Below are 23,726 nucleotides of genomic sequence, written 5' to 3'. Positions count from 1 at the left end.
ATCACCTGCATTTATTATCCAAACAGCTTTTATATCAAAAGGTAAACTGAGGGGGATGTTCCTTAGCATTCTGTTTCTGTGGTAGCGGAACTAAAGTCACGTCCACATCTATGGCTGCTCTGTCATGTAGCCTGGATTAACACTTCTATCCTGGCGATCTCTATAATTACAAAGAAAGAAGCCCCCAAACCTCCTGCCTCAGCCTCTCAATTATAGGGATTATGATTGTGAACAGTGAATTATTTATCAATTGGTCTCTTCAGAAATAAAGTGAAGCTGTAAATCAATGTATATTAACAACCTGAGGTTTTGAAGAATCATATCCTCAGCTGTCCTTAATCCCATGTTTGTTACCCCCTCATTTCTTAACTACCTCACCGCCAGAAACACTACTTTCGTTTTCTCTCTTCTGGGGTTCTAGATACTGGCTTCTGATCTTCCAGCACAGATATTGGCCTTACATAGGGTGCAGTGCAGACTGATCAGCTCTCTGGAAGCTTGCCCTGAGCTGGAACACCTCAATCTCATGAACCCACAGTGCCCCAAAAACACAGTGTGCTCACCCCACCCTATTTACCCCACCCCATGGCATCCTGAACAACTCCTTCCTTTCCTATCTTTACAAGGCACATAGGTCTCCACCCTTGAAGGACAGCAGCAGAGGTGGCCAGGATACAGAGGCTCCAGGACACTGTGGGGCAGAAGCCAGAACCTCAAGCCAGAGCTGCATCTCTTTTCCCATCCTGTGCACAAGAAGTTTGGGCCTCTGCTTCTGACCCTGGTGAGTTTGGGCAGATAGTTCTGGGAACTCCTTTTCAGCTCATTTCCAAGTGTGAAAGGCAAAGTCTTGGTCATGTCACCTGTTTGTAGAGAGTGTGGTATTCAGAATGGGTTGAAGATGTACAACCTCTGATCTCTCCAGATGTGTGAAGGTGAATAAGGTTGATGATGTTGCGTGGGTAAAAATTTTATCAAGTACTGAAGTTCCCACAAGTGCAAAAAAGATTTATTAACACTGGTATTGTAAAGGACCTGTACAATTAACTTTTTCTTTATTTTATGATTTAAAATTTGTACAAAAATCTCTAGTTTGCTATACAGACATTCATCAAATTCTTACAACTCTTACTCAGATAGTGCATAATAACTATGAACAAACAGAAAAATTGAAAGCCAAAACAACTAGAGTATAAACCTGCCACTGGATTACGAATCTAAAATGCTATCTTCTTTTATTTTCCTGTGTAATACTTGTAAGAAATGTAATCACTGGTCCAGTTTAGGAAGACAGCAAGTTTTATAGTAAAACCTATTTATTAAGCACCAGTGTCCAGGCCTGGGCATTTGCACAGAAGAGTCCTTCTTACGGTATTAACACTCGCCCCTCTCCATCAGTGCATTTTCTTCAGTCAATGTGTATTAAAATGCACACACATGCAGACGCTATTTCTACACTAAACTGTGGATAAGCATCTGTGATGCATTTGAAAGGCAGATAAATAAGATAAGTGAAAAATGTTAGGGTCAGAAAGAAGAAAAATTAATAACATTTTGGGGTGTGATTGGTTATCCATCAAAGGCCCTGTTTAAACAGGGTTAGGAGAATTCCGTGGAAAAGAGATTAGTTTGGGGACTGACTACTGGGTTTACCAAAAAGTTTATGAGATTGGTAGGTGGGTCTAGTGGTTAGTAACTATCCAGCTGCAGGGCAGGAAAGCTATCTTTAGCTAGCATAAGGTTGTGGGCACCTGACTAGCAGCAGAAGGTTGTGGGGTGCTTGCTAATTAGTGAGACCCCAGTTGTGGTTTTCCCTGAAAACTACTTGCTCAGATCCAGCCAGCTCCAGCAAACTGAAACTAAGTTCTGGTCTCTGGAGGGGCTACTAAAAATGTTTATCAGGTCCCTTCTCTGGCTCCCTGACCCTCTCACAAAATAAAATACAGGCAAGAATAGAGAATTTTGGTGAGAAAGAACATCAGAACGAACATAAATACATTTGGGGCCCTCAAATCTGAATTGAGTTACATTTTAAGTGATTTATTCAGTTTTATTTGATGTGCATGAGTGTTTTGCTTGCATGAATGTAAGTGCACTGCTGGAACACCTGCAGGTCAGAGAGGCCACTGGATCACTGGAACTGGAGGTGCAGACAGTTGGAACTCCCCTATGTGGGGCTGGAAATGGATCCCAGGTCCACTTAGGAGCAGTGTGTTCTCTTATCCACTGAGCCGTCTCTCCAAGCCCTTAAGTTGCATCCCTGAGATCATAGCAGGAAGGGGCAGATCAGTCTCCCAGCTTAGGAAAAAGAGGGGGAAACATAATGACTCTTCAGAGAAGCTTCACCTGGCCTTTGCTTTTGGGGAAACATCTCATGTGTGTGTTAATTTTGGATGTTGAGGAGACTCAAAGAAAGGCTATGCCTGGAACCATCCCATAATGCCAGAGCAGTGCCTCTGCTAAGGTAAACTGTTACAGACACCTTGATGAACAGGTCTTACTTAGAGATAAACCAAGGTTTTCTTTGGGTTATGTGAATTTTGCATTCTTTAAGTATTTGGAAATATTTGAATCACATTGCATATTTTTTGAATTTGAAAAGTGTGTAAGACTAGTTTGACGTAACTTTCCTGACATCCCAGACATTCTGTTGACTCTTTCTGATTTAAGGTTGGTCGTATTTGAAAACCATATGAAGTAGGAAGTCTCAAAACCAGCTGCTTGAAGAAAGTAATTAGAATTAAGAAGGATTACGGAAATGAAAGAACTGGCAACCCTACCTTGTACATGCACACACACACACACACACACACACATACACACACACACACACACACAAACACACTACATTGGTATATAGAAAATTAAAATTTTTTCTATACAAAGATTACTGTTCAGCTCACTTTAGGATGAGTAACAAAAATTAATAGTCTTGGTGACTTTGGTTTTACATTTTTTTCTCTTCAGGAAAGGCTTTATTTTAGCATAACTAACATCACATACCTCAGTGACTGACAGTGCACTATATAGTGACATAGTGTGTCTATGGGAATATTCGGAGGTGTGCAAGCGTATTTCCTTATTCTACTCTGCTATTTAATCCAGAGCTGCTCTCCCACAGCTAGTCTCAGTATTTTCAGTGTGTGTGTGTGTGTGTGTGTGTGTGTGTGTGTGTGTGTGTTAGTTATACTATTTGTTTTGTGGAAATCATAGGATAAATTTTGAAAGTCAATTCTTTTCTTCCAAATTCTTGAGGAGGTCTCTCCTGTACTTTGTTCCATGCTGGATACTCCAGGGTAGCTGACCCTTTGGCTTCCAGGAGATCTCCCATGTTGAAATTACAAATGCATGCCATTGTGGTCGTTTTTCATGGTATTCTTAGATTGAACTCATATCTCCAATCTTGTACAGCCAGAACGTTTACCTGCAGAGATATCATGCTGGACCCTGGATTCAGAGCCCTTTTCTTGTATGTGGTTAAGAGGATCAAATCCAGAGGCTTCCATATGTTAGGCAAGTGCTCTATCAGTCCAGTGGGATTTTAAACATGGTGGTGTTTCATCCACTAATAGGGCAATTTGACTTTTTTCTTTCCTGATTATAAGTTTTTCTTTCTCTTGTCTAATTTCTCTGCAAATGAAAGCTCTGTATTAAATAATAGTTGAGAGGAATGGTTACCCTTGGCTCTATCCAGTATTGAGAGGAACTAATTTGAGTTAATTCCTATTCAGTATAAACTAGCTGGTAGGATTAACACAACCCTTTATTGTGTGCAGATGTGAGCTTTCTCTTCCTGGTTTGTTCAGGACTGTAATCAAGAATGAATTTAGTTTCTCAAAGACTTCTCCATATATGGATATTATGATCTTTTAGGATACAAGAAACTACCTTTTGATTGTTAAAACTTGCTTTACAGCTAAAGATGTGATCTTTCTTGACAAAACATCCACATCCACAAGCAGCTAAAGAGGATGTGACTTCATTGGTTGTGTAGAATATTCTGTGGAAGTCTTGTGAGTCCATTTGATCTATGGACTTCAGCGATTATGTAGAATATTCTGTGGAAGTCTTGTGACTTTATATGATCTACAGCACAGCTTAACTCTGAAGTTTGTTGAAGGGTAGGCATCTGGAGAATCTATTGATCATAGTGGGGCATTGAAGTCAGCTCCCATTCTTGCTTTGTCAGCACCTATACTAACCCTTGACTGATACAGAAATGATTAACATGACCCCTGTGCAGGGGTAACATTCAAATTGAAGAAGGATTCCATATTTTTAGGGTAAAATTGATTTGATAAGAAAATGGGGGATTTCCTTAGGAAAGGGGAGGAGAGAAGCATGTAGAAAAATAAAAATGTGAATGAATGGAAAAGTCAGGTTGAGAGAGGAACTCAGGTTTCTGAATCTAGACATGGAAGAAACTGAGCAATTGAGACGTAGAGAATGGAAGACAGGTAAATAAAACCACATGAAAAATGTAGATTAATTTATCAGAACTAATTGGAAATAAACCTAAGCTAAATTATCAAAATTTCCTTAACTCATAATAAGTCTTCATTTCATTTCATTCCAACAAAAAAGACCAACTATAACTGATGTCCAATGCTGAGGAGCCCAGGTCCAATATCTCTTAACATGGGGTCTGAGAAAAAGGAAAAAGAATGTACACGGAGCTCACTGCTTGCAGTCTACAGAAATGCAGCTCTTTTAAGAGACTCTTCTGTGTAACTTTACACTTAAGCAGCTGGCATGCTAGGTAGAAACTCCTGCCACACCACAGGTGTACTCTGTCGGGGTCCAGCCCCAACATAAATTGTCTCTCAGACCAGTGTGGGGGCGTGGGAATAATTGAGACCCAATTCACACAATATCAAGAGGCAGTCCCATGGTTTCTTCAAAGCCTGAAGATCACCTGCATTTATTATCCAAACAGCTTTTATATCAAAAGGTAAACTGAGGGGGATGTTCCTTAGCATTCTGTTTCTGTGGTAGCGGAACTAAAGTCACGTCCACATCTATGACTGCTCTGTCATGTAGCCTGGATTCAAACCTCTTTCCTGGCGATCTCTATAGTTACAAAGAAAGAAGTAGAATGATATTAGCATATCCTGTTCTTTTGTTAGAATGGCAACATCCTGTCTGGAAGGCTAGGTGACCACCTCCTGTGTGGTCAGGTACAAGTTGCTCTGAAAGTCTGGCCATCATACAATGTAGGGCCTGTATAATATTGCCCCACAGTTTATTCTTTCTTAATAATTTTATAAAACGTGTGCTTCTGCAATAGGACAGGATGTCACCTGTTATATAAATTCTCATGATCCTGTACAGTCTCCTTCCTCAGCACAAGAATATACAAGCCTGTATATTCTCAGGCTTGTGCTGAGAATTTATTCAGTAGAATTTATTCCTTTCTCTGCTAAGATAATATTCTATAGTGTGGGTCATCACATCCTCTGAATCTATACATCTGTGGATGAGAGATTGGGTTACATCCACATTTTGGGTACTGTGCCGTTGGTTGCCATTATCATAGATCTTCAAATGTGTCCAAATCCTTATCTGTATATTGAATGTAATCACAGCAGAGTTCTTGGATCAAAGGTTACTATTCATTTTATAAGAAGCAAGACTATTCTCCATGACGTAGCATCATTCTCTGTTCTTAGCTGCAGTGCACAAATATCTAAGTGATCTGAATTCTGGTTCACATTTATTAGTTTTTATTTTCTGTGGTAGCTGTCCTGGTGGGTCCAAGGTGACATCTGGTTTTGAGTGGCAGTTCCTCAATGTTCCCTAAAGCCTCGTTATAATGCAGACTGGTTTTGAAAGATTGTTGAGCAACTAAACCAAGTAGGTATTATGATGACCTCTTTCTTGCTTAAACTGCAAGCACATGCAAAACCAACAAATGACCTCAAGCAAATATGTACGTTAGCCTGGAGAAAGACTCAACCTCAATAAATTATTAGAAACCAAGTCACACGAGATTATGTGACTACAGACTTTTACATCTGTCTCCAAATCTAAAAGACAGAAATCAAGTAGCTAAAGCTTTTTAATTTAGCTCCCACATTTCCCTAATAAAGCAGACTGACATTTTGCAGTAGGAACACAGACACTTTATCTTTCAGTTTGGCACTTCCCAGTTTGTACACTGCATCTTTCTCAAATAAATTCTTTAAAATTTTAGAGTTGTCTTGTACAGAGTGATTAGCAATATTGAAGGCTTTCTCATGTGCTTATGGCCATTCATAAACCTTCTTTGGAGAAATAAGGGTACAGTGTTCTGCCCATTTTAAACATGGGTTGTTATTGTAGAAGTTTAAGATATTAAACTTTTCTCGCATATTTAATATACAGTGCTCATCCTTTGGTGCACAAAAGTTCCTAATTTTGCAATGTGTATTTTATCTATATTCATCCCGTTGAGATTTTGATATCACATTCAAGAAATAATCTGTCCTTGAAGTCCTAATTCGGTAAAACACAGACCAGGTTTACCCTAGGCCTGCCTGTTACAATTAAGGGCTGCTTTGTTTCCTGCAGACAGAATCTGTCAGGTGTTTGCGTGTGTGTGAGAGGTAAACATTGAAAAGTCTAGTTCATACACACATATTTCACACTGTTTATTCATTAGGACATCTCAGTATGTGTGTTATTCATGGGTGTGTTCCAAAGCTCCTATACATTTTCAGCCATTTTAAATTCACAGAGGGAACAAGTGATTAGAACCAACTGATCTGCCATTTCTTGGGTCATTAAGGGTTTGCAAACTCACCTACCTTATTGTCAGTGTGCAGTAATCTATAACCTGTAGGCACTTACAGAATGTGGGGTTCACAAGGTAAGGTATTCATTACAAGGCTTAGCATATTGTAGCCCTTTATGAAGATGGCCGTTGTTCGGGTTTTATTCCATTGAAGACAATCTTTTCTTCATGATGGCAGCCCATATCTTACCAAATCGTCGTTGGAACTGTGGAAGGATGATAGAAAATGTCCTCTGTATCTGCTTGCTGCCTTAGGAAATGTTTAAAAGTCATCAGTCCTAACTCACCTTGGGCTTGAGTAACACTGAGGCAGAAAATGACTTTGTATTCTTACTGAAGATTCTTCTAGCTTTGCAGTTGCTATGGCCACACCACAAATGATGTCTCCCATTTGTCTGGTGGAAAACCACAAGGACCAGCTGTCTGTGAACCAAAAAGCCATAGAGATTCTGGAAAACATTTCCCAGCCAGTGGTAGTTGTGGCTATTGTTGGATTGTACCGTACAGGGAAGTCCTACCTGATGAACCGTCTGGCAGGACAGAATCACGGTGAGTGGCATGCTGGGAACTAGCCAAAGGTTTGACTGTCTTTGTGCCATTATTTTAATTCTGATTCCCAATTAAAACAAAGGAAAGCCAAACTCCTTTCAACACATCTACTCTCTCATGCTAGTTCGCATGAGTAATTACTGATCCCCAATAATCGGTTCCCACATTCTTTCCTTCCATTCCGTCAGGGAAACTTTCTCCCAGGAGTGCTCAAGACAGGGTTTTTTCTGATGCCTTCAGCAATGGTATCCCATGGGTCAGTCTCTGGTCTCATACCGTGTGTTTTCTTTCTCAATAAAATATTTCCACCAGGGGGAAATTTCTTTGAATACCTAAGACTTTAAAAATTTGTGTAGGACTGGAGAGACGATCTAGGCTGCTCTTGTAGAAGACTGAATTTGGTGCCAGTACCCATGTGGTAACTCAACATTCTCTGAAACTCCAGCTCTGGAGGATTTGATGCCCTTATTTGACCTTTATGCATCTGGGGAATGTGTATGGTGTACTCACATATGTGCCGGCAAAATTCTGATATTTATAAAATGAAATCAATAAATCTTAATGACTGTTCTTTTGTAAATAAATCTTTAAAAACATTTTAAAGGACTTTATATTCCTTTATAGTTGCACATTCCTGTTTGTTTTTCCTGCTTTTCTTTAATAACTTTGAGTATAAAAACTATTACAACAATTTCTCTTTTCTACTTTCCTGTTTTTCTCTTCTTGAGTGTTTCTGACATGGAACCCATACCATTTCCCACAGTTTGTAAAACATACCTCTATTTTTGACTGTCTTGTTGTTTGGCCTGGCTCTAGCTATCTAGTATCAGCTGCTGTCAAACTACTGACAATCACCCTGCCTCTGTCTCCTGCCTTCAGGGATGACAGGTGAGTACAACCCTGGCTGACTCAAAACCCTCACTGCCGCCACCAGTGGGTGCCATGTTCTCCTCTCCGTGGATGCTTCTGTTTCCATTTGGAGTCCTCCAAGGCATCATTCTCTTGTTAAATGTCCACTATAGCTTGAAATAGATGATTCATAAACTAATATATTTTTGAGGAAGGATGAAGCACCATTTGTAGTGCTGAGATTCACAACACTGCCAATTCTACTATTTACATCTGATTTTCATGTGCATTGTTCTCTTCTTTGCTTTTCATGTCTGGGTCCGAAACACCAGAGTGAACAACTTAATGGGGAAGGATTTGTCTCGAAACAGTTTTAGAAATTTCACTCCCCAGTGGTTGGGTTTGTTAATCCTGGGGCTATAGTAACATCACAGAGACAGGTGCATGGAAGACTAGTAGCAGAGATTGAGGAAGGGATTGGGAAGAGTTATGACTTCTTATCCTCGGTCTAGTCTCAACTTCCATCCCTTTTCAGAATCCCTCAAGATGATGCTGGTTTCCCTAAACTGAAGTTTAGCACACAAGGATTCTGGGCACTGAAGTTTCAGAGCATGAGACTTCCAGGCACTGATATTTTTAAGCACATAAGGCTGCCTGTGCAGGAAGTTCATGAACCAACCCTTTCACCTCACCTCTCCCCACAGGCTTCCCTCTGGGCTCCACTGTGCAGTCTGAAACCAAGGGCATCTGGATGTGGTGTGTGCCACACCCCACCAAGCCAGAACACATCCTGGTCCTCCTGGACACTGAGGGCCTGGGTGACATGGAAAAGGTAGGATAAGATTCATTCTGACCATTATGAGCCCTTGTTATCAAACTGGTTGACCAATTCAGGACTAGATCTAATAGTTCTAGAGACTGAACTACAATAGGTGTGAGATTAAGACTGATTTATTTAGATTTTATATTTAGACAAGGTCAAATTTTTGATGTTGCTTTTGTTTTTGTGACAGGGTTTCTCTGTGCAGCTTTGAAGCCTATTCTAGAACTTGCTCTGTAGACCAGGCTGGCCTCAAACTCACAGAGATTCAACTGCTCATGGCTCCCAAGTGTTGTGTTAAAGACCTGCACCACCACTACCCAGTGATAAGATGTATTATATTAGGTGAAACATGCTTTTATTTCTTGCCATTTGAGTGAATGATTTGATTCACTCCAAAAAAAATTGTTTAGTAGTTAAATTCCAGGGTAATAGGTACAGTAGTTAGATATTAGGGAAGAAAATGAAGTTTTTCCCAAGAACCTCCACAGTTTCATTGAGGATCCTACCTTTGTGCTTCTCATATCGTCCAGTACCTGGAAAGATGCAGGATGCAGAGAGGAAGAACAGTCACAGGGCAGCCTCTGACCTCTGAACTCTAGAAGGAGAACTAGGGCGGGTTCTTAAGAGCTAGCCTGTGTTGGGTAAAGGGTGGGGGTATTCATCACTAGTGCCTACCCATCACTGGAAGTCTTCCCTGGAGGCCTTTGTCATTCTAAGTGCTGGCATATGAGAGCTGTCACCCATCAGCTCTCGCAGAGCTAGATGAACAAGGTCTTCCCTTCTGAAAGGTGAACCAGGTGGCACAGTGCTACTTCTCCTAGGAGCAGTAAGTTAGATGGACAGATGCTCCCTAGGGAAGGTGGATGACATCACACTAGAAGCAGTTTGGTGAAAGAATGCTTTGATGAGAAGGTGGATGACATCATCCCATCTCAGTTGATGAAGAATCCTGACTTGTCTTCTGAGATACCAAGGATACATTTTGGAAATGAGGTTAAGGAATTACATTTACATTTTTAAGAGCTGTATTTTTATTGTGTGTAGTGTGTGTGTGTCTGCTTGTGGTATGTGTGTGTGAGTACAGGCATCCTAGGTCTTCAGAGGATTTGGATTCTCTGGAGCTGGAGTTCCAGAAAGTTAGAATCGATCTGATGTGCATATCGGTAATCAAACTGTGGTCCTCTTCTCAAGAGCAGTGAGTGTTCTTTCCACTGAGACATCTGTCCAATCCCTTGTGTTCACATAATTTGTGAAACTCGTCAACTGTCCTCAGGGCATTCTGGGGAGAAATGATTCTACAGGTTCACTGAAGACCTCTTTGTCACAAACAGCTAAATAGGATAAATTTGGCTATTTAAATAAGGGAACTGAGTGATTTAAAAAGATTATTGCTGTATGTGAGATGCTATGTGGTGCATGTAGTTGCATGTATGTGTGTGTATGTAGAGTGTAGAGGATTGGTGTGTGTGTGTGTGTGTGTGTGTGTGTGTGTGTGTGTGTGTAGGCAAGGTATCAATTCCTTCCCACTTCATATGGGTTCCAGAGATTGAAATAAGCTGTTGGGGTTGCACATTTAGAGCCTTGCATCCTGTGTCATCTTGCTTGCTGATTCATCCTTTTCTTCCTTCCCTTAGTTCTACACATAGAACCGGTCACTCCACTCACCTAGACACTTTCCATGTTCATCTGCATGTTTATACCACAGGGTTTCTTTTGTGTGTGTCTGTATCTGAGTCCGACACAAATGTGTAGCGTGTTTTCTCTGTCCACTCATCATCCCAGGTTGAGTCCCTGCCTTGGCTGGGACTACTCAGCCGCTCCTTCCCTAAGCTGCTCTGCTTGCCTCACACACGCACACGGTGACTGACATATCCAGGGTCACATCCTAGCACTTATCTGTATCTATTTCCGATGACTTTTGTGTACAGTGTGCATGGGATCCAATTCTGCTTTTCTGCAGTTGGATGGCATGTTTCTCCAGCACTATTTGTGGAAGGAACCGTCTTACTGCTTTGTGGGTTTTTGACAGCCTTGGCAAAGATCAGCAGTTAGTTAATTCACTGGTTTATGTCTGAGCCTCTTCTTCTCTTCCATTGGTGTATGTCCTTGTCTGGTTTTTATTGTACTTCAAGGATACTCATAACACATGTTAATTGTACAAATTAATAGGATTCACATGGTATTCTGAGACAGACACCATCCATTGTCTCCTCCTCTGCTTTTCTTGTGGTGTTTGTTAACAGCCTTTTGGAACATGTTTTTGAAGAAATCATGCTGTTCTGATTACTATAGTACAGGAATTTGCTTCAAATCAGTATTGTGCTGCTGTTCTTGGTCAATATTAATCTCTTTAGAGAGTGTATTTTGTTAATTCATGTGAATTTTAGAAGTTTTCATTATAAAGAATGTAACTGGCATATTTGTAATTACTTTGAAACCATATGTGAAGCAGCAACCATAGTTTTAAAATTTAAGTTCATTAGACACTTTGTGTCTACTTCCCTTCTAAATCCTGGGATTTTGTCTCCTTTGAAACCATGCAGATTGCATGTGATGTCACTCTCTGTGTGACATCATACATGTATCAGTACATAAAAACATGTGCCATCATTTGTTTTATTGCTCTTTGCCATTCTATGAGAAGATGATATTTCAAAGCAGTTTGAATTTGAAGCTCCCTGGTAACTAAGGGGTTTGAACCTGTTTCATGTGTTTCTTAGTCTTTGGTGTTTCATTGTTTAAGAGACATCTTTTTAGTTCTACATACAGATATTAAGGAGAGATATTTGTTTTTTTGATGTTCATTTTCTTGTTTGTTCTTGTTTGTTTGTTTTGTTTTTACTTCCTTATATATTTTGAATACTAACCATCTCTCAGATTATAACTATTATAGACTTTTTCTTTTTTGTGAGATCCCGTTTATTAATTGTCCTTATAGTCTATGAAATCTGTTCAGAAAGATTTTTCCTGAGCAATTAAGTTCCAGCCTATTCGCCTCTCTCTCTCTCTCTCTCTCCCTCTCTCTCTCTCTCTCTCTCTCTCTCTCTCTCTCTCTCTCTCTCTCTCTCTCTCTCTCTTCTGTGTGACTCAGGGTGTCTGATCTGAGATCCTTGCTCCACTTGGAGCTGTGTTCCTTGAGGAACAATATACATTCCACTAGGTTTCTCAGACTGAGTTTGGATTTTTTCTCCAGCTAGAACAAGCACTCTTGCTCCCCCTGTTTTGCCTCCAGCGTTCCTGGAATAACAAGGCCACAGGGCAGCCCAAATGGGCTCCTGAGGACTGCTCTCCCCAGCCCTCTGCTGTGATGTCATTTCATTTGTGTTTTAATAGATAAAGCTTGCTTGTAGTCAGAGAGTAAAACAGCCCCACTGGTCATCCTTACAGACTAGGTAGTGGTAACACACTCTTTAAACCCGGGTAGCCAAACAAATTTTCCATAGAAACCAGGTGGTACATGCCCTTAATCTCTGTGGGGCACAACTTTAATCCCAGCCCTACAGAGGATTGTAAAATAGGAGGAGACAGTTCTCAGACACAGTCTCATTCTGAGATTTCTGGAGTTAGGATCATCATTTTTTAACTGGGGCCAAGATAAGATCCAGTGGCTGGCTGCTTTGCTTTTCAGATCTTCAGGTTGAACCCCAGTTTCTCTCTGTGAGTTTTTATTAGTCATGCTTTATTTGATGCCCAATGTGGGACATGAATTTATGTAAAAGCCATTCTCCTGTTGATGCGGGAGAATTGTCTGTATTCTGTCAATCATATTTTAATAAAACGCTGATTGGCCAGGCAGGCAGTATAGGCAGGAAAACCAGACAGGAAGTAGAGGTAATGAAATGAGAACAGGAGAATTTTGGGAAGTAGGGAGGTTTCTCTGCCATTCCTGCACAGACCACCGAAGAGGCAGCATGTAAGCTGCCCCGCCTGAAAAAGTACTGAGCCCATGTGGCTAATGTAGATAAGGATAATGGGGTAACAAAAGTTATAAGAGCTAATAAGAAGCCAGAGCTAAGGGCCAATCAGTTTATAACCTTATGAAGTCCTGTATGTGATTTTTTTTGGGGATATGCCGGCAGTGGGGTACTGGGTGGGACAGATACCCCAACAAGCCAGCCGGCCCTCATGCTACATATGGCGCCCAATGTGGATAACTGAATCCACAGAAAGCTTGAGAAAGCTTGGGAAAGAATAGAGTAAAGCATGTTTTCCTGGTAGCAGCAATTTCTCAGGTCTGCTCTGCTGTTCGTGTGGAGGGGTGTTGTCTGGGAGCCCGAAGCAGAGCCGGAAGCCAAAGAGGGAGTGGAAGTCAGCTGCCTTTTTTTAAAGAGAGAGAGACCACGCCCCAATGGGCTGGTAACTCAGCAGCGATTGGCTGAAGGAGCAGAAGGAGCTCCCACAGCATCCTGTGGCTTTTTCGCTACTGGCACAGTTGCACAGTTGAGAACCCAAACTTAGCCACCTGGGATGAGGAGAAATACTACCCTTTCCAGATCCCATCTTCCCTGGCTTAGCTTCCATGTAAAGATAGAAAGCACACACACACACACACACACACACACACACACACACACACACACACACATACACACACACATATATATATATATGGATACTTTTGATTGGGTTGTATTTGAATTAAATGACTGCTGAGGCAGGAACAGCTGCTAAAAGATATTTGATTGTAAATGCTGCTGGACTAATCCAACCTCTATATTTTTAAAGCATCTTGATTTTAAAATTTAAGTCAGAAGGTATGCTACTTTGGAGAAGAGGTTTTTGCTTTTGTTTCCACAGGAAATGACAGCCCATGGATTCATTTTTGGTTAATAAAATTAAGGTTTGATTTATTGTGGATTCATGTTAGGTTAAGAAAAATAAGGGCTGATTAAGAACCAGCTCCTGAAAATGTCTTTATAGGAGCCAGATGAGCCAACATTTTAGAGCATCTCTCTTGCAGTTTCCTCAGAGTTCTACATCCAGAACAGCTGCAAGGCTGCTGGCCAAGATGATCCAGCCTCACAGAATACTCTGTGTCAGGATTTCATCATATTCTCAATTTTTTGTGGTCCCCATAAGATTATCAGTCCCCCCCAGTCTGCAGGAAGTAGCATAGAAAACTATTCCCATATTCCCAAAAATGGATTATGAATATTTGTCATTGTCAATGTGTTGGTTACAAGTTGTTATGGATAATAGTCAGGAAAAAAAAGAGCTAAACAAAAGAAATTAGATTCAAGACTATTGTATTGAAAAGAAAATAAGAGAGGGTATACATATGGTATTGTTTTGAAATGAAAAAGAAAGCCAGGTGGTTTTTTGCATGCCTTTAATCCCAGCCCTTGGGTGGGGAGGCAGAGTCAGCAGATCACTATGAGTTTGATATCAGCCTGGTCTACAGAGCAAATTCCAGGACTGACTTCATAGCTATTGAGAAACCCGGTCTCAAAAAAGCAATAAATAAATAAATAAATCAAAACAAAGAATAAAAAAAAAGATAAAAGAAAAGCAAAAGTATAGGGATGTAGATAGGATTGGATAAAAGAGATTATAGAAGAAATAGGAAGGATATAGATATGAAAAGATGAAAAGGTTGATTATTGAATCTACTTGAGAAAGCAGCTGCTAGCTTTAAATGTTTTACACTTGACTGAACTTTTGTATATTTTATAGAAATGTTGCATATTGATACAAATTTAAAATTAATGTTGTTAAAGCATACTGTACATATATTTCAAATCTTGTTCAAGGTATTGTACTTATGTAACTCATTTAACAATGTAAGTAAAATTTCTAGTCCTTGAAAGTTATTATTACCAGCTATTTAGAATAATAAGAAAGTGTAGGTTAGTAGTTAATCAGCTGGTATAATCAAACTTGTAGTCATATTTGGTATGTTTACAAGGTCAAGCAGATATATTTTAGGTAGACAGATTATCATAAAGACTTCAGAGATCTACAGAATATGGATTTAAGAAGTTTTAATAGATTAAAGTCTTCTTTTTTTATGACAATGAGACATGTCTTCTCCTGGCAGCACCAATCTACTTCAGAGAGGATCATGGGCATCCAAGAAATTCCACTTGTACTTTCACTTCTTTGTGGCAAAAGTGAGCCACTGGGAAAGAAAATGCCCCTGCCTCAAATGCTGACAGTATTCTGTCCTAGTTAGACAAGCAGGACACAAATTATCCTGCTTCACAGAAAACTCTGTCAGATGTGCTAGGTATGTAGGTCAAAGACGGATGCTACAACATTGCAGAGGAACTTTGGGTGACTGTCTGGGCAGTCAATGTTTCTGTCATTACCCACAATTTTGGAGTTCACTTGCTTGCAATTCCTGCTTACTCAGTTAATACTATTTCCTTCTTGAGTCTCTGAGGGAGTTGAAGATTATATAACTATATTTATAGTTTACAAGATGAAGAAAGCATGTTGGATAGAAAGTAAATTAGGTATAAGACGTTGCACTCACCAAGGTAGGATAGCTATGAAATATTTTCTCTGAATTTGACAAATCCAAATGAACTAGACATAGTTGATGTATTTACTGTCTGTATATATTGTCGTTATTGTATATATTTTTTCTTATATTGTTTATATACTTCTTTTTTATCTTAGAGAAAAGGTGGAAGTGTAGTGGCACTTTGTTTGTATTTTAATATATAAAGATAACTTGAAGATCTGAGAGTCAAACAGCCACACTGATCAGCCTTACACATTGGGTAGTATTAATACATACCTTTAATCCCAGTAGCCTCACTAGTTTGCCATAGAACCTGGGCAGTGCACACCTTTAATCCCAGTCCTTGAGAGGATTATAAAAAGGGATTGGGCAGCTCTCTGGCATTCACAGATTCTCAGTGTCATTCTGAGATTACTGCAGACAGGATCACTATTTTCAAACTGAGGTCAAGGTAAAAAGCCAGTGCTTGTCTCTTTTCCATTTCAGTTCTTCATGTTGAACTCCAATGTCTCTCTCTGAATGGTTAATGGTTCTTCACTCTGCCTTCATGTGTCTTCCAGGGAGACCCTAAGAATGACTCTTGGATTTTTGCCCTGGCTTTGCTTCTGAGCAGCACCTTTGTCTACAACAGCATGGGCACCATCAACCACCAGGCCCTGGAGCAGCTGCAGTATCCTTGCAGGACCTGAGTGACCATGTTCCATTGAGTGTTCTGGAATGCATATGGAGGAAGTGACCTGCCCTGTCACTGTGTGGCTTTTGGTGGGCAGAGGAGACCCAGGGCAACAAAAACTCTTTATTATGATTTATTTTTAATAAAAGAGTTATGAGAATATACATGTGAATTCACTTTTCCTTAACCTGGTGCCAGTTACGTCACAGAACTCACTGAGCTGATCAGGACAAAGTCTTCCCCCAATCCTGATGGAATAAAGAATTCCACAGAGTTTGTGAGTTTCTTCCCAGACTTTGTCTGGGCTGTTCGGGATTTCATGCTGGAGCTGCAGAAAGATGGAGAGAGCATCACGGAGGATGAGTACCTGGAGAACGCACTGAAGCTGATCTCAGGTAGAAGGAGGGCTGGGGGGGGGGGTCTGGGAAGGCCTGGGATCTATTGTGTTGCTCCCATCCTCTGTGGGGTCCTTCTGTATTGGCATTGGGACGGAGGTCTGCAGAAACACTGATAGGTCATTGGCTGGTAATGCCTGGGAACTGGAGTTTGATTTCTATTGAGAAAACTAGAACCTAGAACACCACCAAATTATTCCAAATCAAATGCTTTACAGTTTATACTTTATTATCTAGAATCTAAAGTATCTAACCTTCATCAAGTCCAGGCATGTCTTGTCTGTTTTGTGTCTATCTTCCTTTAAGAAATAGCTGACTACGTAATTCTAATTCTTTAATTTGTCATGCGTAGTCCATCTCAAAATCCATTTTACAGAGTTATACATTGTTCTTCTCTTTAATTTTAATTGGATGTGTTAATTAGGTGAGCCAAGGGTCTTTGGGTTGTTGGATTTTGATACTTCCAAAGCTGGACCTTGGTATTTGATTTTAGGAGGATGAAATGGCATAATAAGGAAAGAGAACTTTGTAGGTAGCCTTGAAAATGTAACCTAAAACCTGTAGCAAAGCAGAGGGAATGGGGAAAGGCAAAGCCTGCCAGAACCAAGCGCACCACACTTGAGCTGGCCAGAGTCCCTTTACTATAATCTTTTATTATGGTTTATTTTTAAATCAAGAATCAAATGTAGTCCTTAGCTGTCCTGGTGTTCACTATGTAGCCCAAATCACGCAGGCCTGGAACTCACAATTTCTTTTGTCTTTCCTCGATTTTCTGGAATTAAATGTGCATTCCAACACCCATATCCTTTCCTTTCCTTTCCTTTCCTTTCCTTTCCTTTCCTTTCCTTTCCTTTCCTTTCCTTTCCTTTCCTTTCCTTTCCTTTCCTTTCCTTCCCTTCCCTTCCCTTCCCTTCCCTTCCCTTCCCTTCCCTTCCCTTCCCTTTCCTTTCATTTCCTTTCTTTTCCTTCTATTTCCTTTCCTTTTTGTTTCTTTCTTCTTTTTGTTTTGTTCACACACATATACCCAGACACAGGCAAACATGCATACACGCACCACAAACGTTCACATGAACAAAAGAGAATCCTCAGTTCAGCAGTTTATTAAAATTCTGTCTTGAAGTTCATCTTTAAATCTCTAGACTTACGTATTCTTCATATTTTTGTAGACTTGCCGTTCTTCCTCAGTTGTGATGAATGCATATTTTCTCTGAGTGTATACTTAGCATTGACAACAAATGAAGTCTTTTAGTGTCAAGGTGGTTTTCCTTTGCTAACCATGGCATCATTCCTGGAATTGCTAATGCTGCTGTGTTTACTACTTTTTAAAAAAACCTTTGTGGCACTTTTTTGAGTCCCACAGCTCCTTCACTACAAAGGCATGATTGGATCAGAAATCACACTTAGTCTTTTGTTGCTCAGTCAATACAATACACAAGGAAAATGTGCTTGATGGCATGTTCAGGTCTGTGGATATCAGCCATATGGAACTCCAGTGGAGTCAAATGTCTCCTGAACTATTTCACCAGATGTCTACCAAGTACAAACTTGGTATACTTTTGACCTGTATGGAAGTGTTGAATGTTTATGGTAGAGACCTGTGAGTGCAGAACACATCACAGAGACACGGGCCTTCATCATTTTCTCTCTGCTCTGAGACTACCCCATGCCTTTGTGTTTTCCTTAACACTAGGTGACAATCCCAGAATCCAAGCATCCAATCTGACCAGGAAGTGCATCAGACTTTTCTTCCCTAAACGGAAGTGTTTTGTTTTTGATCAACCAACATGTGACAAAGCACTCTTACGCAAGCTTGATACTATCTCAGAAGAACAACTGGATCCTATGTTCCAGGAACAAACAAGGGCTTTTGTTTCTTACATCTTCACTGATGCAAAGATCAAGACGCTCAGAGAGGGAATTAAGGTCACTGGGAATCGTGAGTGATTCTGTTTTTGAACACATTTCTGCATAGAGTAGTATATGTTGAAATTAGTATTTGCATTTTTAAAAATTATCTATACAGTGATAATATGCTTGTGTCTCTACTCTGAAAAACTTATATGTTTTTATAATTGACTGTACATTACAAATCCTTCTTTAAAAATGCAGACTTCATCACTAGTATCTATAGCTCCACAAACCTTTATGAAATTCTCAACTGATAATAAAATCACAAATGAAAATGTACTTGTTTAAACTGCTAAAGTTGATGTATTTTATTTTCAGTGGGGGTGATTTGTATATGAATTATTCTTTGTGATGACAACGTGAAATGCAATTTGGAAACTGAAATAGTTACAACATAAGTACTAGTGTTTAAACAATGTAAATCCATACTTTTAAGATTTAATGGTATATTTTTCCTTGTGTGTTTATGTTAGTTTATCTATTTTAATGAATTTCAAGATTTAAATGCAAAATTAAATTTTTTATAGATAATTGAATTTATTGGTGAAGATTGATATTAATTTTGACTAGAACTAGAAAACCACAAAGACAAAAGGACTATGAAAAAGATGATGTCTTGTTGTAGGAGATTGCTAGTTTGTGTTTATGAGTTTGCATTATAGCTCTGAAAGATTAGAAATCTAGTCTTAAACCTGGATCCCTGATACTTATAACTTCATACTTATCCCCTGAAACCCTGGGTTACTGAAGTACTAGGGACTCTGGTGACGACCTACGTGGGTGCCATCAACAGTGGAGCTGTGCCTTGTCTGGATGATGCGGTGACAACTCTGGCCCAGCGTGAGAACTCAGCAGCTGTGCAGAAGGCAGCTGACCACTACAGTGAGCAGATGGACCAGCGACTGATGCTCCCCACAGACACGCTCCAGGAGCTGCTGGATGTGCACACAGCCTGTGAGAAGGAAGCCATTGCTGTCTTCATGGAGCATTCATTCAAGGACGAAACCCAGCAATTCCAGAAGAAGCTGCTGGTAATGTTGGTGTCATTAACTCTCATGACTCTGTCCTTTCAAGGCTGTGGCGCTGCTGTGCCTTCATGATCCTGGGTATGTGATTCATTGAAATTTGAGCACTCAATGTGGTCATAGTGAACACAGTTGTGAAAGACTCATGGCCCCTTCTCAAACTTCAGTTGCTTTTTATCTAGAAATCTCTATTGACTGGAACAATGAGAATATAATGTTCTAAATCCTTCATGCAGTTAATATCGGTGGTTTCCACTCTGGCCCACAACACCTGTAGCTCATCCCTGAACTTGCTACATTCTTCTGTTCCTATGAAATAGTTTTGTCTCACAAGAGGCCCACTGCAGGTCACTGTTCTATTGCTCCTTCATATCTTCGTGTCATTGAAGACAGAATTACAAGATGGGACCCCAATAGGAACCAGAGATTGTAGCATGCAGAATCATCATTTTACAGAAGGTCCCAAGGACTAGGAACTTCAAGAACATTTACTGTGGTCTTGTACAGATTTCTTCGAATTCTAATTCAGGCATTAGCATCTTACATTTGCTTATGGTCTTATTACACTAGAATACTTTCTTGTGAGTAATAGGTTGACTCGTATACAAAGGTTCTTGGAACTTTTTCCCTTCTGTTCCTTCAACATGTCAGATCTCTGTCCATTTACCTTGTAGGAATTAATAGATGAGAAGAAAAGGATGTTTATGTTGAAGAATGAAGAAGCATCAAATTATTACTGTCAGGAAGAACTGAATCGGCTTTCAAAGGCTTTTATGGAAACTATTTCAACATTTTCTGTTCCTGGAGGACACAAGCTCTACATGAAAATGAGGGAGAAGATTGAGCATGACTATTGGCAGGTGCCCCGGAAAGGGGTGAAGGTGAGGAGCAGGGAGCATGGGGAAGGGGTGAGGAGTAGGGATTGTCGAGAAGAGGTTAGGTGTAGGGAGCATTGATGCTCATGGCAGAAGTAAGACGGTGTCATAAAACAAAAGCACACAGAACTTTCTAAGTGGAATAAGAAAACACACAGATAGCATGGCATCTCTAGCTTCATGTTGGTGTTGGTGACCAAAACAGGGCTTTGCAGTGCAAGCAAGTGCTTTACCCTCAAGCCCCATCACCTGAATTGTGCTTGACTTAAATGGATGCTATTGACTGTTAATTCTGAGAAATATTCACATAAAAATTCTCAGTAACAAGATTTCAAGTTTGTCAGGATGGTCTACCTGTGAGCTCCTAATAAATATAAGAATACAGCTAACATATTATGCTGTTGTTGGAAATGACACCATGGTGAGTTCTTTCCTCAGTCCTTTCTTTAGTTATGTAAAATGTTTGGGTGTTGCCCACTACTACTAGGAGAGTTTGCACATTTGTACCTTGAAGTCCAGGCAGTTAGACCATGAATAGAGCCAACAAGAGCAGAAAAAGTGAAGCCCACTCAGTTATGCAGCATTTTACATGGGGATACAATATTTGAAAACTTCATAGATCACTGTGCTTAAATCTGCACATGATGTGGACAGGAGTGATCTGGGAGCAGGAGGTGGCAGGTGGCCCTAGTGCGGATGATAGAGGGAACCATGAACCCAGAAGTATCTAGTGCTAGTGAAGAGCAGGGCAGTCTGCAGGCCTCACCATAGCATTTGACAGTGAGGCACAGTGGATACTGTGTTAACTCACTCGGGTTCTCTCCCAGGATGCATCAAGGTCTTTGCTTCTTCTTGGTCTTGCAGGCAAGTGAAGTCTTCCAGAGCTTTCTGCAGTCACAAGCCATCATTGAGAGTTCTATCCTGCAGGCAGATACAGCCCTAACTGATAGAGAGAAGGCCATTGCAGGTACAGGAGCATGTCTCTTGGCTTTCAGCAGGGGTTAGGTTCCCACAAGGCTTCCTGGGGCCACAGTAAACCCATTCCCAGATTAGCAGCTCTCTAGCCTTCTGTGGAAGCTCACTCTACAAGCAACAGAAAGTCAGTCTGTGTTTCGTCCAGATGGGCAGGGTCTCCTCATCCCCTCCAGAAACACTCTCTCCATTGTGTGAACCAGTGTGGAGTCTGTGGTTTCCTTTCAGATCTGAATTTCTTTTTGAGTTTCGAAATGTAGACATTTTACTTAACCCATCATTTCTCTCCCCCACCATCCGTCCTCAATCTCCCATCACGTTCTTCCCCGCTTAATCCTCCTGGGGCAGAGGAGCGGGCCAAGAGGGAGGAAGCTAAGAAGGAACTGGAGCTGCTAAGACAGAAACAGGAGGAACTTCAGCAAGTGATAGAGGCTCAAAAAAGAAGTTACAAGGAAAACTTTGAGCAGCTAAAAATGAAGCTGATGCAGGAGCAAGAACAGCTCATAAAGGACCATAAAATAATGCTGGAGAGGCAGCTGCAGGTAGGACTCCTCCTCCCCATGGTGCTTGCCATACCCTCAGCAACAGAAGAAATTATGTAGCCTGCTCATGAATGAAAACACCTCCCAAAGGTATTGTTGATAAGGACGTTTCCCCTCAGGCTTTCTTTTGCTCCTTTAGTATTTGAATGACTGCAATAGTTTGATACACCAATTCAGTATATTTAAAAACAAACTCAGGGGTACTCACTAAATGATTCCCAACCGGTTAGGCAGCTTAATAAGGACAGCAATGGGCCTGGGTTATCAAGGCCCACATTATCAGCACCTGACACCCACGCTCCCACTCTGAGAATGACCTATGCTGACATAAAACTGAAAGAAATATCCGGACTTAAAAGAGCAGATAATTGGCCTCTTCTGCAGGTCCTGTAGCTGTCTGCAGAGTGCACAGCCTGCTTGAAGCAGCGCATGGCAGGAGAGTGATTCTCTCATTGCCCAACTACAAATAAAATAGTAACAGATTTGTAAAACAACTGATTGGTTGCCACTGTCTGTATGACGTGGTTGCCACACTGTCTCAGTGGATTGAGCTCCCCACAACCAGACCAGTTGCATCTCAGTGGGCATGAGTGTAGAAATGTCTTCACACCCCTGCCAGCATTACAACCAAGCAGACATGATGGATCAACCCCAGTGAAGTTTCCACTATTCTTCCTCACAGTGTGTAGGATTAACTCAGAGAACCTTCTTCATGGAAAGGGAAATAATTTAGGGCTACCGTAAGGACCATTTGCCAAATGTTTGAAACTATAACTTGTACAATGTTGAGATTTTACAATATTTTCTTCTCTCTCATGTTCACCGTTTTTAGCATCAAAAGGCTTTGCTTGAAGAAGGATTTAGGAAGCAAGCTGAGGAAATGAATGGAGAAATACAGCGGCTGACATCTACTGTCAATGACCTGAAAGAAAACAGTGGTACCTTTGTAGGTCATTTTCTAAAGGAAGCTGCCACACTGCTTGCTGCCCCTGTTTTACTGCCCGTGATGACTATAAAACGCATTTTTTCAGCATTTCAATAGGATTCACTCTTATTTTGATGAAGTGGTAGACCGTGAATTTATACTCTGCCTTTTTATGAAGCTTCATGTTTTCATTTTCATTCAGCAAATTTCTGCATTAAAAGTGCTAATTAGAGGACATGTATGCCTGCCCCACATTAGATAGAACATATACATGTCTGCACAGACAATGCTTTCTTCAGGGCACAAATGTTTAATTCATTCCTATGGAAGCTATGTGATTACTCATTGTACACTGTCACAGTGACTGTTGTCAACTTATAGTTATGGCTGGTTATAGAATCACCCAGGACACAGGCTCTTCTACACCCTGTGGGGACATCTTGACTAGGTTAGCTTGTGGGGAATCATCTCTGGTCACTATGGTAGCAAACCCATCCCAAATGTGGGCACCACCATTCCTGTGACCTGGGAAATCAGTTAATAGGTGAAAGCAAGCTGGGCACTAACATGTACCACTTGTTACTTCCTGACTGAATGTCATGTGATCAGCCACCCTCTACTTTTTTCTGATCAGCCACCCTCTACTTTTTTCTGCATGCATTCTCTGCCATGCTATGAGTGCCATCTGGAACCATGAACCATGAACAAACCCTGTCTTTCTTAAGTTGCTTTGGTTGAACCATCTTGTTACAGCAAGAAGAAAAGGTATTGATATCATTGGTGATAAATCTGGAACTTACTTAAGCATCATTTAGAAAGATTGGTAACAAATTGTAATATGCCCTGATCCTGGATTGCTGTATAGTCAAGAAACAAGTGTTAGACATGCTTCCTGTACACTAACGTAAATAGATCATAAAAATGTCTTATTAAATAAAAGAAAAATTCCACATAA

At 40.5% G+C, this 23,726-nt stretch overlaps 1 protein-coding gene and 1 non-coding gene across 3 annotated transcripts; both read left to right on the top strand.

Annotated features, from left to right (window-relative positions):
• The first annotated feature begins 543 nt into the window (after positions 1-543).
• LOC125395843 (guanylate-binding protein 6-like) lies at positions 544-23,726 on the top strand. 2 transcript variants are annotated; one of them, XM_087908812.1, is made up of 11 exons: positions 544-781; positions 7,109-7,318; positions 8,872-8,999; positions 16,017-16,126; positions 16,328-16,524; positions 18,215-18,460; positions 19,183-19,463; positions 20,132-20,338; positions 21,197-21,299; positions 21,653-21,846; positions 22,679-23,726. In XM_087908812.1, exons 2-11 carry the CDS (start codon positions 7,132-7,134, stop codon positions 22,886-22,888), a joined length of 1,863 nt encoding a protein of 620 aa, XP_087764938.1. In that variant the 5' UTR covers positions 544-781; positions 7,109-7,131; the 3' UTR covers positions 22,889-23,726. The 2 variants fall into 2 exon arrangements, with proteins under 2 accessions (XP_087764938.1, XP_048283517.3); XM_048427560.3 differs by having other exon boundaries at positions 554-781; positions 7,119-7,318.
• On the top strand, positions 4,175-4,277 carry LOC148121085 (U6 spliceosomal RNA). The gene has a single exon (XR_015738665.1). It is a non-coding gene; the product is annotated as a U6 spliceosomal RNA (small nuclear RNA).

Source organism: Myodes glareolus, chromosome 8 (genome assembly GCF_982192425.1).
Source record: "Myodes glareolus chromosome 8, mMyoGla1.1, whole genome shotgun sequence".
NCBI classification, from domain to species: Eukaryota; Metazoa; Chordata; class Mammalia; order Rodentia; family Cricetidae; genus Myodes; species Myodes glareolus.
Note: the sequence above shows the minus strand (reverse complement) of the source record. Positions and strands in the feature narration are given on the sequence as shown.

Excerpts from the sequence above, each read along its gene's own strand:
- LOC125395843 (XM_087908812.1), top strand. The coding sequence starts at position 7,132 with ATGGCCACACCACAAATGATGTCTCCCATTTGTCTGGTGGAAAACCAC. Across the intron at positions 18,461-19,182 it reads AATTAAGGTCACTGGGAATC|TACTAGGGACTCTGGTGACG; the intron begins GTGAGTGATTCT and ends GGGTTACTGAAG. Across the intron at positions 21,300-21,652 it reads TAGAGAGAAGGCCATTGCAG|AGGAGCGGGCCAAGAGGGAG; the intron begins GTACAGGAGCAT and ends CTCCTGGGGCAG.